This window comes from Denticeps clupeoides, chromosome 6 (genome assembly GCF_900700375.1).
Source record: "Denticeps clupeoides chromosome 6, fDenClu1.1, whole genome shotgun sequence".
NCBI classification, from domain to species: Eukaryota; Metazoa; Chordata; class Actinopteri; order Clupeiformes; family Denticipitidae; genus Denticeps; species Denticeps clupeoides.
Genome location: NC_041712.1, coordinates 11,717,002 through 11,734,293, shown reverse-complemented (window position 1 = coordinate 11,734,293; position 17,292 = coordinate 11,717,002). Strand labels below are relative to the sequence as shown.

Below are 17,292 nucleotides of genomic sequence, written 5' to 3'. Positions count from 1 at the left end.
CAGGAACATAGGAATCAGATGGCTGACAGTTTCAATGAATACTGAATTTTGTAAAACATTTTGCACACATTCATTGTTTTACAATAATGTCAAAGGGTGTTGCACCATGTTTGTGTGGGCCCATTAATCACCGCTTGTGGTTATGTTTGATTATTATAATTTTTGTGTTTTGCCATTGTAAATAGTCCCTTTCCAAACAGAGTTACTGTGAGGAAAATGAAAGGCATTTAAATATATCTAGAGTATCCTACAATATTGTATAGATGGGCATTCATGTTCTTGACCTAGGGATTCTCTTTTCGATTTCATACCAGGTAAGAGGTTCCACTGTGGACGGAGTCGGGATACAAAGTAAGAAGCATTCCTGACACGCATTCCTGTGCTGAGGCAGAATTCATTGTCTGATTCTCTTTCTCTTTTTTTCTTCAGACTAAAAATGGCAGATGACTTTTAAATCTGTACAATGAAGAAAAATGTGGAGTGCCATAAATTATTAGGGTTAAGCCATCTTCACCTGCTTGCCATATTCTTTCCTGTCTGCCTCTGTATATTCAAATGACCTGTGAACATGCAGTGCAATGAAAATGCAGCAACATTAAATGACGATTAGTCACAGATTTTGAGTACTTTTTTTTTTCTTTGTATTTTCATGAATAAACTGATGACTGTAATATAAAACTTCACCACAGGAGAGCGGCAAGAGCTGCAATCTACAGAATAAAAAGTTTAATGACACATGACTTATTTTTACCTCACTGGATCTTAAAATACTTAAGGAATAACAATTAATGTAGCTCACACAAAAACGGGTACATTTAAATAAAAAAAAGTTCCGAGGCTCAGGCGACACCGCGTTGTCACGTGATGCAAAGAAGACCAGACGCAGAAAACCGCACAATAAAATAAAAGGTGCAGGACAGTGAGCTTGGAACAAATGGAACGTCGTTAATATGAACACGAATTAAACAATGCGTTGTTTTTTTTTTATGTAATGATAATAAAGATAAAAAAAAAACGCCGACAGCAATAATGCTATAATTAAAAAAGGAAATGCGCATATGCCCGATAATGTTTGCGACGTCTGCTGTAGTTTGGTCTCTGCGCCACTGGGCGATTCAGTGCTCTCTCTCCCCCCTCTCTCTCTCTCTCTCTCTCTCTCTCTCTCTCCCAGTCTCCCTCTATGTCTCTCTGCTTCTCTTTATTCCGCGGACGGAGGACGGGAGAACTGGGTTGTGGGGCGGAGGGCCGCCATTATCGGGAAGCCGTGACAACCACTTTCGCCCGGGCGCAGCCCTTTCACTTTCTCCCCACTTTCCGCAGCGTTTTGGCGGGGAGGGAGGACGGAACGGGGCGCGACCGGGACGCGGAACCGAACGCGGCCAGCGGACCGCAGTCCGGCCGGGCTTCGCTGCAGCCGCCGGCGCGGTTCGTCAGATGTTACGGACACAACAAAGGACGCAATAAGTGGCCCGGAGCAGCGTGGTGAGGCCGGGGGAAGGCGCCGGAACACCGTTCCCTCCGCACGGCAGGAGAACCGGCGCGTCTGCCGGTTTCTTTTTCTTTTTTTCTTTTTCACGTTTTTGTTCATTTTCGTACGAATTGCGAGAAGCGGCGGAGTTGGAAGCAGCACAATGCGGGACGGCGTCTGACGTCCGAGCGGCGGGCGTGAAGTGAACCGCGCCGCGGGGCTGCGGCTCCGGCTCCGGTTCGTTGTGCCGCGGGAGGATCCGAGCCGGCGGGGGAAGACGGGCCGAATGCAGCAGCGGTATGTATCCGTCCGAGGGGCGATAAGCGTTAATGAAGCAGCGACAAAAAAATTTTTAAAAATAAAAAAATATATTTTAGAAAAGCATCGCGGCGGTTGTGCATCGCTTTTAGGCCGCGTGTTTTTTTTTTTATTATTTCAATTAAATCAATATAATACCCGTGTAGGTTTATTTTTTCCCTGGCCAGTCATGTTGGAATTAATGGAACAGAGGGGCAGGGATCCGCCAAACCCTGTTCTGCAGGAGGAAGGCCCTGCGTGGAAACGGGGCTGCTCGTGGAATTCGCTCCTTTGTTTGTTTTGGTCCCACTGACACAACCGAAGCATCCTTTGGAGCAGGGAAAAGGAAAATTGCCTACATTTTAACCTCGAGAGCGACCAATTAAAAATGAAATAAAACAAGAAAACGTCGCGGGCGCGCGCAAGATCGGACCAGACGTGCGGCTTTCGATCGTTTTGTTCGGTGTTAGAATAAACGCTCTCCCCGTCTCGTTCACTTTGCGCAATTCAGGCCACGCCGTCATCAGTATGGACCCCGGCGTTTGCTGTCCCAGCATAATTTTACCACAGCAGCCTCCCACATGGCCCTGCCAGACCTGGGCACGAAACCCCTTCGCTTTTTTTTTTTCTTTTTTTTTTTTTAATAAATTATTTGCATTTATGCACCACCTGTCATGTGGCGGTGACGTTGCTACCAACAACTTTGCTATTACACAGTTATAATGAATTGCATTTCTGCAGCAGCAGGGAAGGAGCCCAGCAAAAAATCGCATTTAAATGATGTTAGATAATGCCGTTGTTTCGAGAATTGTAAATGTGGGAATTGGGTCATATAAAACACTACTGCCAAGCTGCTTATGTCAGTAGGTTTAGCCCATTTTGCCTTCAGTGGGACGGTCACAGGGCCTCTTTAAATAACACCATCGTAACGTTTAGTTCGCTTAGTTAACACAGATCTCTCTTTAGCACGCGGTATAATGTTACAATGGCATTACGGCATAGGAAGCGTATAGGCGTTTAAATATGGTTTCACCTATGACTCATGTTCCTAAGGTCATGTACAACGAAGCTGTAATTTATTGATTGTATATTAGCTTTGTTTGAGAAAGGGCATGATATTTCAAGCAAATGGGCATATGTTCCATTATGCCAATGCTATACTAAAGGTCATTTTTAAATTGTACAATTAAGCTAATTTTATGGTGAATTTCTAAGTACTCACTAATTCAATTAAATATCTATTTTTGTTCTCTTGTCTATTTTCTTGTTCTTAACCGGTAATTTTCTACTGAATTTTACTTTTTTCCTTTAGGGTGTTCCGTATTTTAGCATGGACTAGAATACTTCAGTATATTGCTGTGGGAAGATGATGGAACATAGAAGCAGTGTTACTGGCCCTGACCCGTGAAGTGCTGCCAAACGACCAACTGAATATGGGTAAAAAACACTCAAGCTGAAAATCTAAAAGAATTAATTCCAAAGATTGCAAACCAGGATGCACCATGCAAATGTAACTTTCTCAAAGGAAGCTTAGATAACCACTTTATGGACATCCCACATTGTCAGGCTTTGGAGCATGGCAGGATGAATGCCTGCAAACGATGATAATGGCGAAAAAACAAGATTCCCGGACACCCACCTACACCCTCATTGCTGTTGGTCTATCTGGGACTGAAAAAGAGAAGGGCCAATGTGGTGTGGGGAAATCCTGCCTCTGTAACCGTTTCGTTCGTCCTAGTGCAGATGACTTTCACCTGGATCACACTTCAGTGCTAAGCACCAGTGATTTCGGTGGCCGGGTTGTCAACAATGACCACTTCTTATTCTGGGGTGAGGTCGGGCGGGTGTTGGAGGAGGGCACAGACTGCCGGATGCATGTGGTCGAGCAGACGGAGTTCATCGATGACCAGACGTTTCAGCCTCATCGAAGCACTGCGCTACAGCCTTACATCAAAAGGGCTGCGTCCACTAAACTGGCCTCAGCTGAGAAACTGATGTATTTCTGCACTGACCAGTTGGGTCTGGAGCAGGACTTTGAGCAGAAGCAGATGCCAGAGGGAAAGCTCCAAGTGGATGGTTTTCTGCTTTGTGTAGATGTTAGTCGTGGGATGAATCGCAGCTTTGATGACCAGATGAAGTTTGTGTCAAATTTGTACAACCACCTGGCCAAAACAAAGAAGCCCATTGTGCTGGTTCTCACAAAGTGTGACGAAGGTGTTGAGCGCTACATAAAGGATTCACACACATTTGCCATAACTAAAAAGAACTTGCAGGTTGTGGAGACATCAGCACGTTCCAATGTAAATGTTGATCTGGCCTTTCTCACTCTTATTCAGCTCATAGATAAAAGTAAAGGGAAACCCAAGATTATTCCATACTTTGAGGCACTAAAACACCAGAGTCAGCTTATTGCCTCAGCAAAGGACCGCTATGAATGGTTAGTCAACAACATTGTGAAAAACCATAATGAAACCTGGCCTAACATCACCAGGCGCATGCAAACCTCCCCAGAGTACAAAGAGTATGTGTTTTTGGAAGGCACTGCTAAGGCCAAAAAGCTGTTCCAGCAGCACATACACAGACTTAAACAAGAACACATCGAAAGGCGTCGCAAAGGATATCTTGGCACTCTTCCACTCGCCCTGAGCTCTTTAGTCTCAGAACTGGATGAAATTGAACATTTAAGCTGGTCAGGTGTTCAGAAGGTGTTGGAGTCCAAAAAAGACTTTGAGAATTGGTTTGTAGTTCTTGAGGATGCACCATGGGAGGACACGCCACATGTGGACAACATGGAAGATGAGCGAATACCATTTGATGTATTGGATACAACCGCAGCAGAAATTATATTTGACGGACACCTTGAGCATCTCCGAAATGAGTGCAAACGAGCGGAAATACGGAAGGAATTTAAAGCCAAGCTTATCTCCTCTCCATTTGTAACACCTGGAAAGCCTTGGGAGGAAGCTCGCAGCTTCATAATGAATGAGGACTTCTACCAATGGTTAGAAGAGCCGGAGTATTTGGACCTCTACAATAGGCATCAGAAGGCGATCATTGACAAAGCAAAAGAAGATTTCCAGGAGCTTCTCTTGGAGTATTCAGAACTCTTCTATGAGCTGGAAGTGGATGCTAAGCCAAGCAAAGAGAAGATGGGTGCAATACAAGAGGTTCTTGGAGAAGAGCAACGTTTTAAAGCCTTGCAAAAATTGCAGGCAGAAAGAGATGCTCTGGTGCTGAAACACATTCATTTTGTTTACCATCCAACAAAAGAAACCTGCCCTAGTAGCCCACACTGTGTCGACAACAAGATTGAACAAATATTAGCATCATGCTTCCCAACACTCTTCCCTTCCTTTTCAAACCCTCAAGTCAGTGATGGAAAGGTAGACAGGATTAACCTAGTGATCTTAGGTAAAGATGGCCTTGCGAGAGAAATGGCCAATGAGATTAGGGCGCTGTGTACCAATGATGATCGATACATGCTAGATGGAAAGATGTATGAATTAGTACTGCGTCCCATTGAGGGCAATGTACGACTTCCCGTCAATTCATTCCACACAGCAACGTTTACTCCTCATGGGTGTTTGTGCCTGTACAACTCAAAAGAATCTTTGACATATGTTGTAGAAAGCATTGAAAAGTTGCGTGAATCCACCCTTGGTCGCAGGGACAACCATATGGCTCAGCTTCTTTTGTCACTGCTTCTAGTTACCAAGAGAGGCGTTGGCACGTTGGGTGACATTGGAGGGGAGACGGCTCAAACCTTATTAGCACAGGGACAGCAAGTGGCTGGCAAACTGCAGTGCAGTTTTTTGGACCCGGCATCACCCGGTACAGGCTACGGCCGTAATGTGAACGAGAGGCAGATCAACCAGGTTTTGAAGGGCTTGATTGACACAAGAAGGAGTACTGGTTTCCGTAGCGGTTCCCCACCACTTCCGCCCTTACCTCCTACCATCCGAGACTTGCAAGAGCCCAGTCCAGAGGCAGACTTTCGTGTTGTAATGTGCCTAATGTGTGACGACCCTTATGATGTTGACCAGCTATTATCACCCTTCTTGCTGCCTCAGCACTGCAGGCCGTCCTCTCACCTGGCCAGTAGCACTTCAGTGCTGCTGGAACAAACAGTGGGGGGACTCAGGCAGACCATTGAACTCTGCCTTCTCTCGTACCATGCTACCTTCTCCATGCGCAAGTCTCGACTGGTGCACGGTTACATTGCTGTGTACTCTGTTCGCCGGAAGGCTTCCTTAGAGACCCTATGTGCCTTCTTGTGTGAAGTACAGGACATTATCCCAGTGCAAGTGTTGGCTGTTGCTGACAGCCAGAGTGAGTTGACTGATTCTGAATCTGCCCGCGAACTGATAATACAAGGGGAAGAACTAGCACACGAGATCGAGGGCCGTTTCAGCAGCCTGGTTTGTGGCGCAGGGGGAGTGGTAGGTGGCTTACACCGAATAGACCTCCTGCAACCCTTTTTCATGGAAGTAATGGAGAAGCGGTCTGTGGTTGAGGCCACCCATATGTACGAAAATGTTTCAGAGGCTTCCCACACCAACGAGAGCATATACTCGCCACGCTGTAGCTCCCCCAGCCCTGTAACCATGTTGCTGGATTCTGAGGAGGATATGGAGGCCTCTCCACCTTACCACGACACCACACTAACCTCTCACGGTAGCTTCAAACTACCTGAACTGGACTCAGGTGACAATTTCTCTGTCATCTCAGAGCTAAACTCCTTTGAAAGTAAGCTCAACAACAAGGTTGCGCCACAGGTGCGACCAAAGCCAAGTGTCACATTTGATCTACGGAAGAGCTTCAACCCTTATATGGATACTCTCAGCCATCGTCGTTCATTGACCTCTTCTGTGAATTGGCCACCCGGTGGGGACGGAGTTTACGACCCTTCAGACTATGCCGAGCCCATGGATGCTGTGTCGAAACCTCGACCCAGCCATGAGGAGAACATTTATTCCGTGCCACACGACAGCACACAGGGTAAAATAATCACAATCCGTAATGCCAACAAGATGCACTCAAACGGTGGTATGAACGGGTCGGACAGCGAGGCTGACAGTAGCTCACTGGAACGTCGACGCAAGCTGTCCGCTGCTGGGGTGAAACCACGTCTCTATCGGGATCGGTCCAGAAGACTGGGCAAGTTCAGCAGATTTCGAACCAGCTTCTCCATTGGCAGTGACGACGAACTTGGGTTACAACCAAAGACCAAGGAAGATGAAGGTAGTGCGCTGAAAGTGGAGAATTTACTGAATGAAGAAGGGGAAGATCCCAAGAAGAGGAACATACTGCGGAGCCTACGACGCCCTGGCAAGGTGGGCTTGCTGTGATTTGTTTCTTAACCTTTTCCCATTTCATTGTCTCTGCATAGTTTTGTCTGAAAATAAACTTTTCCTTAACAGAAACCAAGACCAAAGCCTCGACAGTCAATTTCCAAACCACTGGAGAGCAACTACTTTGGGGTGCCTTTAGTAAATGTTGTTTCCCCTGACAGACCCATTCCACTCTTCATTGACAAGTGTATTCGGTACATTGAAGCAACAGGTAGGCCAAAAATGTCTCCTATAACAAGCGCTTTTCATAAATGCACACACTTAGTATTAAAAGGATAATATTTAAAAGTAGGAATTGCTCAAGCATTACAGCAGTTGGCGCTCACAATGTGACTGATGCGCTGAGACAAACAAAGTCTTCCTCTTGGGAGTGGGTCATTCAGCAGTTATCAGATAATAGCACACTTAGACCATGTCCTGTCCACCAAACAGGACCCTGGGGTTCCTTCTGAAGTCAAGCCATGTTTCACACCCAAGAGTTCAAGTGCTTCCTGAAGCCAGGCTGCACTGGGCCTTTTGAACCTTTTCTTCTTCTTCTTTTTTTTGCTTCTCTTTGTTGGCTCAGTAGAGTAAACAGCCAAGTGTGAAAACAAGAAGCAAAAGAAAAATGTTTGTGTGCGAGGTGGCGAGAGAAAGGGAGAGCAATTCTGCTTTGATGGGGTGGAAAAGGATTTTTTATACAGTATCTCGCACTCTGATGTTGCCTGAATGAATGAATTAGGATGCTGGTTTAAAATGTGAGTACATCAGCTCAAGCACCAGCCAACATGGTTGGATTTAAATGTTTTTGCTCTTTTTTTTCCCAGGTCTGACCACAGAGGGTATATACAGGGTGAGCGGGAACAAGTCAGAAATGGAGAGCATGCAGAGACAGTTTGAGCAGGGTGAGGTCTGGTTGACTCGTGTAAAATGAAAGTGCACAAAGAGAGAATGGGTGCTGTAGAGTTCAAACCCTTTTCAGAGGTTTATCCCAAGGCAGTTTCTTGAAAAGGGATGCAAAAACTAACATTTCTGAAGTAGAGGAACTTCCTTTTTTGACAGAAATAAGCTGAATCAACATAGTTAGCACAAAAATGTTATAAAATGGGAATATATAAAAAAAGAAATGGGAAGTATTCAACATGTCGTATGAGCGTTCACTCACCATGTAGACTTCAGCATACACACAGTGTTGACATTGCTGTTGCTCTTCTCGCAGATCATGCCCTGGATCTGGTGCAGAAGGACTTTACAGTGAACACAGTGGCTGGCGCCCTCAAGAGCTTCTTCTCCGAGCTCCCTGAGCCTCTTTTACCCTACAGCCTGCAGACGGAGCTGGTGGAGGCTTTCAGTAAGAGATCTCACCCAGATGTGTCAGGGTTTCCTGCAGTTAGATTAATGGGCCCAGGCACCGTAGCTTTCAGGAAGACTGAAGACGCAGCATCTTTGTGACATTCTCTGAGCGCACAGTACCGCAATATGACACTATTGTTTATGTTTTTTGGTGCTGTGTCGAGATGAACAAGCAAGAAGCTATGTTTTTTTTTGTTAGTAGTTTATGTGCTTTAGTTTTCCTGTCGCTGTGGCCCATACTTTGCCTACCAAGCACGTCCAGTGGGGTGCGGAATCCCATCGTTTTCTACACCAGCCTCTGCAGACACAGAGGTCAAAGTTGAATATTGTTGAACTTTGACCTCTGCCATTTTAATGCATTAATGCACAACCAATAGAAACAATGTGTCACAGCCAGTTAACCATGTCCACTTTTTGAGCCTGTTTAAAAAAAAAACTGTTCTATCTCACGGTTTTCTGTCTTTGAGTTGGTGCCTGTTTATTGTGCTGTGTAAGGCTGAACACATACTGTGTTTCTGCAGAAATCAATGATCGAGAGCAGAGACTCCACACCATGAAGGAAGTACTGAGGAAGTTTCCCCGGGAAAACTATGACGTCTTCAGACATGTGATGAGCCACCTGAACAAGTGAGAACGCTTTACATTGTCTATGTTCTCACTTGTTCATTATTATATGTTGATGTCTCTTAGGCCTTTTTCACAGGAGTGTTACATTTGGTTGAGAAATGTTGTTGCTTTTTGTCTTGATTTTTCAGCATTTACCACAACAGAACTATACCATATACTAACATTGTGTCCCTGAGCAAGAAACGTAACCCTGAGGGTCTCCAGGGGGACTGTCCCTGTAACTGTGTTCCTGTAACAAGCCATTTTGGATAACGGTGTCTGATAAATGCCATAAATATAATGTATTTCAGTTATATGTATTTCAATATTGTCAGGTCTATTAGGTCAGCTTGGATGAGTACTTTATGACTAGACGGAGCCGATTCACACTTGCTATTGATCCTTGAAGGTGGGCACACCTACCTTCCTAGCCCTCAACAAACTCAAGGACCAGAGGATCCTAAATGTAGAGAAGCTATTAACCAATGAAAAGCCCTTGATGCCAGAACATGTAGTTATGTAGTTTTATGGCCCTTTGGGTGCTTTGGAAAAAAAAATATTCACATAAAGTCATTTTACAAGCCAATGTTCAATGTGGAAAGCTCTTTTTAGCCAGTGTTTTGTCTGCAGCTTTGCAGCTTTTCCTGCTTGTTGAACTTGTGAACAGCTTTGTTTTCATTACTATTTTCTGCACAGTGTTGAATATGGCTAGAGGTGATGTAACAGCTTTAATTAAAAAAAAATTATCTGTTAATCATACGCCATCCTTCACTCCAGGGTGAGCCAATGGAACCGGGTGAATCTGATGACCAGTGAGAATTTGTCCATCTGTTTCTGGCCAACTCTCATGAGGCCAGACTTCACCACCATGGACGCACTGACGGCGACACGCACCTACCAGACAATCATTGAGACCTTCATCCATCAGTGTGCTTTCTTCTTCTACAACCAGCCTCCAGCTGAGTCCCCCACTGGTCCTTTCGGCCCTCCCGGGCCTCTGGTGCCATGTGGCCTGCCCCCCTCTCCGTCTACAGGGTCCTCCTGCTGCCCTCCATCCCACCACTACAGCTCCCCGCTGCAGTCACCTCCCCACTCTCCTCCTCAGAGCCCACATCCAACCCCACCAGAGCCTCAGACTCTCTGAGGCAGCACACACTAACACAGCATATAAACTGTATAGACACCTTCTGACCCACTCACCAGCAAACACACACACACACACGTTTATATACACAACAACTTCCCGCGTTCCACATGTGTGGAATGGGTGTGTGTGTTTGGGTGTGAGTGAGTTGGTGAGTGTTTTACTGCAGACGGGAGCAGCTCAGTGTATGATTGTAGTTGAACGCATATTGCACATTGTTAGCGTGTAAGCTGAGAAGTGCTGTGTCATGTAGAATAAGGGAAACAAGCTTACCCATTCAGTTAAGATGTTCCTGAAGTCATGTGTACATTGTGTTCAGAGGGAGCCGCCCTATTTTCACTGAGGGAACACAATGGAAGTAGATTTGGGGGCATCTTATGTTCTCATGAGTTGAAATGAATGAAGTCTGTCCGTAAGTAACCTTGCCCTGTAAGAACAGTTTACTATTAAGAAGAGATTTGTCATGCACTTACTCAAACGTCCATATGCCACCATCAACCCTGAGAGTTTCTATCTTGGGGAAGAAGAACAGACAACGACCTGCCGGATTCTTTATATCAGAGGACATAGGGTGTGTTTTTAGTGGGTATTTTATCCCCAAATAAATGAATTTCAAACACATTTCCACCTTGCCAGAGCAAAAGGTGTGTCTCTGGTTTTGGAAGGCGCTGCAGGACTCTAAAGACTCTTGAAGGAACATTTTCCGCCTCCTTTTCTCATGTGACACTTGAAGCTCAAGCCCCCATTGGACAGGGAGATTTGAATCCACAAAGGTTTTTTTTTTTTTTTTTTATGTGTTTGTGTGTGGATTTATCCCAAACAGGCCAGGCCTTCTCCGGAATACTGGGGCTTGATTGACTGACCCAGCGTGTTAATGATTTTTAAGGAGGATGCACTTCTAACAATTGCTAGGAGCAGACTTCCCCATTGCCCCATCAGATGGCTTCTCCCACCCATTACCCAAAACCTTAACATGTGAAATGACTGGAGTCCCAGGAGTCCACACATGCCTTTTGTTTAAGTCAGCTGACTGTACTGAAACCTTGTTTCTCCACTGTTTTCTCCACCTTACTAATCTTAAGCACTTTGAATTTTTTAGCGCAGTTTTATGAAACGCAACACTGAATTGTTGACTTGTAGTTTTGGGGCCACTAGGTCTGAAATCAGTTCCATTGGATCATTTCATCCATTGTGGCATTCAATGAAGTGGACTTTTAATTTTGGGAAAACGGGGGTTCAAGGGGGGGGGTTCAAAGAAGAAAACAAAGAATGGAAGAATCTGTTACAATGTGCTGACACTGTATGACACTGTCTTTATTTATGACATTTGCTTGATTGTTTTTTTTTTTAGTTTTTCTATTGTGGTTGTAAAAACATGAAGAAGCAGCAATGATTTTTTGATTTTATCATGCACAAGAATAAAATGGCTAATCGAAGGTAGATTATCCAGTCGCACAGTTCATATTACACCTGCCTAACTTTCTGAGATTATGGATTTTAGTGAAGAATTATGCTGTATTCTTCCTGCAGTGTAAGTGCACCACTAGGGTCAGGCCTGGGTCATATTCATTCAACCAGATGAGTTTCATCATACCAAAACCTATTTACTCTGTGCTGTCCTCCGGTAATGTAACACTTAATTAGTCTTCATTTTATTTTGGGCCAGGGAAGGAGGCTTGTATTGCAAATCTCCTTTTTTGAGCCATTTAATGGACCTGATTTTTATGCCTTGTGGCAGAGTTCGGAAGCAGGGGGCAACGTTTTCATAATTATCATAATTTGAAGTTATCTGGTGACTGTCAAGTCATTTTAGAATGGCTGCTTTGACTGCCGTTGGTCTAAATCACTGACGTTAATCTGGTGCTTCAATCCTGTATGACTATGGGGGTCATGCTGCGTTTGCCTATGTGCCACTTTCACGGACCAAAGCCCATGTAGGAGTAGCAGATCTTTGAAGTGCTGCAGCTCCTATGTGTCCATGCTGGCGACTGTTCGATCCTAAAGCAGACTTCTGTATATTAATTGCATGTTTGCCTTCTGCTTTCACCCTTTTCCTTGTTTGAACTGAAGAGTTAGTGGCGCCCATTAACCTCTCCCTTGTATCCACTGTGATTTTTCAACATTTACACAGGACTTTTTGTTTGCTACACAGATGCATAATAGCAGCCTTTTATATCCAGTATTGTGGTATTGTCGCCGCCACCTGGCTGATACAGGAACTGCGTTTGTGGTGGGATATCGGACCTTTCAGGCAGTGGGCCCTTTCCAAATAAGATGTATTGTTGTATGCAACGATCACAGAGGAGTCTGGTTTTGTAAACTCTGTCACCTTGGGTTTGGGATATATTTTGCTCCTTTGTCTCCTCTGTTTGCTCTGGTTGAGCCTTAGGTTGGCGCCGTTTCATTACAGGCCAGTAGGGGACAGTAGCTTACCATGTTAGGGCTTACCATGTTAGAGTTTCCAGGAGCTGCTCATCAGCAGCAACCCCTATACATCCTGACATCGCTAATATTTAAAAGGAAGATTGTCATGCTGAAGTCATTTCATTTTGCTCCAAAATATGTCTTCTATATATAATTGCTGAGGGCCGCTGCTGCTATTTCTGCTGCGTCCTGCGCTCCTGCAAATATGTGACCAGTTTGTTGCTAGAAACTGGGTGATTATGTGCGATGCCAGCAGCTTTTCCTCACTAAAGCTTCATTCTTCTCCTCTGATTATAGTCACAACTGACACACGAACCTAGCGCCCGTCTGTGCCCTGTCCCTGAGCTGAGCCTCAACGGACATGTACGGTGCCTGTCCCAGTCAGTCCTGTTGTCTTTCTAAAAAAAATGTACTCAGTTGAAGAGACTTTTTTTTTTAATGTACTGTTCTCCAACCCTATAATCTCCAGCCATCCTGCCCATACCTGTTCTGGGGTTCCCAGTCTGATGTCCTGTGTTACTGAGGGACACATAAGAAGTCACAGAGGAGGGTCGTTTGCCTCAGTGGCTGCATTAATGCCTTTTCTTTCTTTTTTAAACCTTCCGGGCAGTTGTGACGGACTTTTAATTAATTACAAACATGTTCAAATGGCTGTTTATTTGTATGTTAGGAGTCAACACTGTCAGTGGTGATATGAAGCATTTTTATGTTTTCTTTAAAAAAAAAAAACAAAAAGGTCATTTTTTTATTATTTAAACCTACTTTTGTGAATGATGTTTAGGCCAAGTCATTATAGTGCATGATCGACAAACCGAAGCCAGGGAGAAGGTTTGCCACTAAGTATTTAAAAAATATGGGGGAGAAAACGTTATTTAAAAATGTAAATGAATCGAAAGGGGAAAAAAATTCATGAACTGTGAAATTCTGTTGTGTGTAATGTTGAGTGAGAAACATGAAGGCCTCACAGGAACTGTATCATAGCTAATAAATCATTAATGTAAATCATCTTTTTGAATCATTATTCTTTTTTTTTTTTTGCTGCATATTTTATGTGATTAATGTCTTGCTTTAAATATAGTTATTTCCCCAGTTTTATTCCTTGCTTTCTGCATTGATATGGCTCATATATAACTAAGAATATAAAAAGGAAGGTGGGACTGATGTGTATATAGTTGTAACGTGCAGTGTGATTTTGCAGGGCGAGGTGGCAAAGATACCATAATTACTCAAAATTGCATAATCCATGTTGACATACAATATAATAGTCTGATCTCTGTTTGATTCTTAATTATATAATTTATGTTCATTGCAAATATTCCATTTAATTTAACAGCTGCTCTTATCCTAACTTCAATAATAATAATATGAAATAGATCTAGCAAAGACCACAGATTTTTGTTTTCGAGGATACACGTCATCCACCAGGTTCTAGTACAATCCAGTTTTTAAAACTCTCTTCCTGTCCGGCTGGACACCCCCCATAATCTCGGTGCTCCACGGGTCTCTGACCTTTTAAAAGGCACTCAGTTTTTCTCCGCCTCGGTGTTCCTCGTGTTCTCTTTTGTCCTGCACCTCACATTCGGACTTGCATGCTTTGCAGGCACGACCTTTCTGTAACCGCCGGTCTCTGCCTTTCAGATCACAGCTCCAGGGCTGGCTGCTCCTTGCCAGCTTGTTCCATGTCATGTTTTACAGTGTGGAGGTGGTATCACGTGTGGGACATTTTTGCAAAGTTCATGCTTCATCAGCAGGAGTAACGATTAGAATAATTTGAAACAATTTGCTTTTCTGCATTTCAAAGAATGACATTGGAGTGAGGAAAAAACAAGATGATAATTGAATTGACAACTTTATTCTGTTGGAAAAATAAAAAGGTCTTTTTCTCTCTTCTGTTTACATTAGACAGTTTTCCTGTTGGAGATCTCTCAGGTAAATGTGCGATGGCTGGTCGTGCTCAGTTGCAGTAGTTCTGGAGGTCGTTGAGGCTGCAGGGTTTGTGACAGCACTGCTCCACAATGCCTCTCTTGACCACCATCTCGCTCATGTCTTTGAATGGGTACTCCACTGCCTCGTTCTCCTGACCTGCTTTTGGAGGTAGGAATCCTGCCGCAAAAAACAAAATACAGTACAGTAATGGTCATTGCAGTTTTCCTGTTCAGTGAGCTTGATTAAGAGATTTACGGTTCACTGGAAATAAAATCAGGGTTTTGATTACCAGCCTCTAGCGAATATAATTAATTATTTCATTGATTTAATAAATGTTTGTTTCTTGTTTTGTGTCTAATATGCACCACATTTACATTTACATTTAAAAAGCAATTAAACAAATGCCATCATATTTCAAGAAAACATTAGAAATTCTAAAAGTCTTTAGGGCATTGATGCCTTGATTTCATGTCTTCTTCTAATGATATCTTTAAAAGGCATTGATCATTTGAGTGAAATTATATCTAACAGCAGTAAATCATATTCCACTATAATGGTTGTGTGGACTGGGAAAAGTGTGAATGCTGTTAATGTCGTTTGTGGCTCACCCATGAGCGGGTTAACGTCTCTCTTCGAAGAAGAAGGGTTGTAGAAGAATCCCCCATCTCCACAGACCAGGTACAGGGCGTCCACCAGGTGAGAGCCGCACAGGTGCTGGGAAGCGATGGCGCTGACCCCCGATGATGACAGGGCCACCAGAACCAACAGCGAAGCGGTTTGGAGCCAGAGAGCCATGGCAACAGGGAAGTCTGTAAAATTTGAACCTCGTGTACATTAACAGTTAACTAGCTGAGACACAACCTTGCCCGTCTTTCTCAGTGTGCAAGAACTGCAAATAACTAAAAAAGAATCGTGACAACCAAAAAGGGCACATGTCACTCCAATGGCTGCCTATTTAGCCTAAATCACTGCGGTTCATCTACAGAGTGACATCCATCCTGACTACTCAGCTCCATGAGTCTTCAATTCAGAGTGCACCAAAATTAGTCCACTAAAATGATGACTGCGTGTACTTTATTCTGCGTAGACTTTTAAAGAATTAGTCATCATCCATAAGTCTGCCAAATGGCAGATGCCTCCTGGCATCAGCAGTCACTGATGGCTTCTTTTCTCATCATATGTTGACAGCTATGCATCAGTACATGCCACTATGACAATGACATGCAGTTCTTCCAAACCGTGGAACCGTCAGGTGAAAAACATTGAATTTGAACCAAGTGTACCATCAAATCCGGTTTTCTTTGATATTTTTGTAAAAACCACATGCACTACGAAGAAAATAGTAAATGTACACATTGCGAACTGCTACCGCTAAAGTTATTCTCTATGTTGATCGCATTGCACAGATGTACCTGCTGCAAGGAGCTGATGGAGGGGTTTCCCGGTGGAGGTTGAGGAGGAAGAGAAGGTTGAGGCAGATCACCGGCAAATCCCTTCATTTATACCCACAGGCCAAACCCGGCGATGCAGCCTTTACCACAGTCAGCGGAAAAGAGGAGTGCTGAGCAAACGACAGTCAGAGGGGTGAAGTGTCTGCCAGTTGCGGGCAATCCGGCCCATTTAATCTGTTTGCTTTATTACGACCAGAACATCCCTTCATTAACGCTCTCCAAACCTTTCCACCCACACAGCAGATTGGTGAAGTGGTTTTAAGCAAATATCTGTCTGAGCGGTTAAGTGGCTATACAGTGTGGATGTACCATTTGTGTTGTTTGACCTTTTGCACCATGTCTGTTAGTGTGGTCATCACCAACACTCATTATGCCTTTTGTTTGGCCTGTCACCCTGGCTCAGGATTTTATTTGGTCAGGATTTTCCACTTATGGCTAATGATGTTCGTCACTGGAGACTATTCTGCAGCTCTTGCAGTATTTTGGGACAGGTACTCTAATGTCTATGCAAGTAGAGTAATGAGTGGAACGTGGGCAAAAATAAATCATTTTGATTTTCTTTTTTCTTTTGCTTTGTTGTCTATGAGCTTTTTCTGTGCTGACACATCCTCAAATTTTATACATAGACTCTTTTTTTTTTGCCGACGTGGGCCGCAGAATGGTGGTAAATATACAGGTCGGTCATTCTGGGCGAATGCAACAGATGCTCCATGCTGGTCCATCTCAGAAGGGATCGATTTTGTTTGCCTGTTGGTAGGAAAAATCCTTCGTTTCTCTGGGCCTGTTCATACAGTTCAGACAACAACACCTGAAAATATTATTTGTTGTTTCTTTGCCAATATATCGCCAAATATGACCTCAAACTCTCCATACCCCACAACTGCAGTAGTGGGCCAATAAGTGTGCACCAAACGTCATTCATTTCTGTAACAGTGATATGCCACACTCCTGAAACGTTTAAACGTTCTAAATGAATGATGTAGAATGATTTACAAATATTTCAAACACTTGTTTTTCATTTCTACAAAATCATGACCAATGGAGACTTAAAAGACCAATGTTTAAGTGCCGTTTAAAGTTTATGCTGCCTTGCTCAAAGGGAGAATACATCATGACTGGCAGGTTGTGCAAGGAATAATTGCCATAGAAAAATAGGTTTTGACAGGTGTCAGACTCCTCTTCTATTTTAAACCGTATGCTGCTGTATGTGCTTCTTCATCTGAAGGACATCCAGAGAAAAAGGAAACTGACATGAAAGCACGTTTCACACGTAATTCATGTTGCTTTTCTGCT

The 17,292-nt window shown here is 43.8% G+C and overlaps 2 protein-coding genes across 2 annotated transcripts; one reads left to right on the top strand and one right to left on the bottom strand.

Annotated features, from left to right (window-relative positions):
• The first annotated feature begins 1,216 nt into the window (after positions 1–1,216).
• arhgap35b (Rho GTPase activating protein 35b) lies at positions 1,217–13,627 on the top strand. The gene is made up of 7 exons (XM_028983494.1): positions 1,217–1,765; positions 3,078–7,098; positions 7,186–7,327; positions 7,923–8,000; positions 8,315–8,446; positions 8,970–9,075; positions 9,832–13,627. Exons 2-7 carry the CDS (start codon positions 3,367–3,369, stop codon positions 10,196–10,198), a joined length of 4,557 nt encoding a protein of 1,518 aa, XP_028839327.1. The 5' UTR covers positions 1,217–1,765; positions 3,078–3,366; the 3' UTR covers positions 10,199–13,627.
• A 949-nt stretch (positions 13,628–14,576) lies between these two features.
• ins (preproinsulin) lies at positions 14,577–15,343 on the bottom strand. The gene is made up of 2 exons (XM_028983495.1): positions 15,157–15,343; positions 14,577–14,725 (listed from the first exon to the last, which is right to left on the bottom strand). Exons 1-2 carry the CDS (start codon positions 15,341–15,343, stop codon positions 14,577–14,579), a joined length of 336 nt encoding a protein of 111 aa, XP_028839328.1.
• Between the last annotated feature and the right edge of the window lie 1,949 nt (positions 15,344–17,292).

Coding starts and splice junctions, on each gene's coding strand:
- arhgap35b (XM_028983494.1), top strand. CDS start 3,367: ATGATAATGGCGAAAAAACAAGATTCCCGGACACCCACCTACACCCTC. Junction 7,099..7,185: donor GCCTACGACGCCCTGGCAAG/GTGGGCTTGCTG, acceptor TTTCCTTAACAG/AAACCAAGACCAAAGCCTCG. Junction 8,447..8,969: donor GGAGCTGGTGGAGGCTTTCA/GTAAGAGATCTC, acceptor GTGTTTCTGCAG/AAATCAATGATCGAGAGCAG.
- ins (XM_028983495.1), bottom strand. CDS start 15,343: ATGGCTCTCTGGCTCCAAACCGCTTCGCTGTTGGTTCTGGTGGCCCTG. Junction 14,726..15,156: donor AGACGTTAACCCGCTCATGG/GTGAGCCACAAA, acceptor TTTTTGCGGCAG/GATTCCTACCTCCAAAAGCA.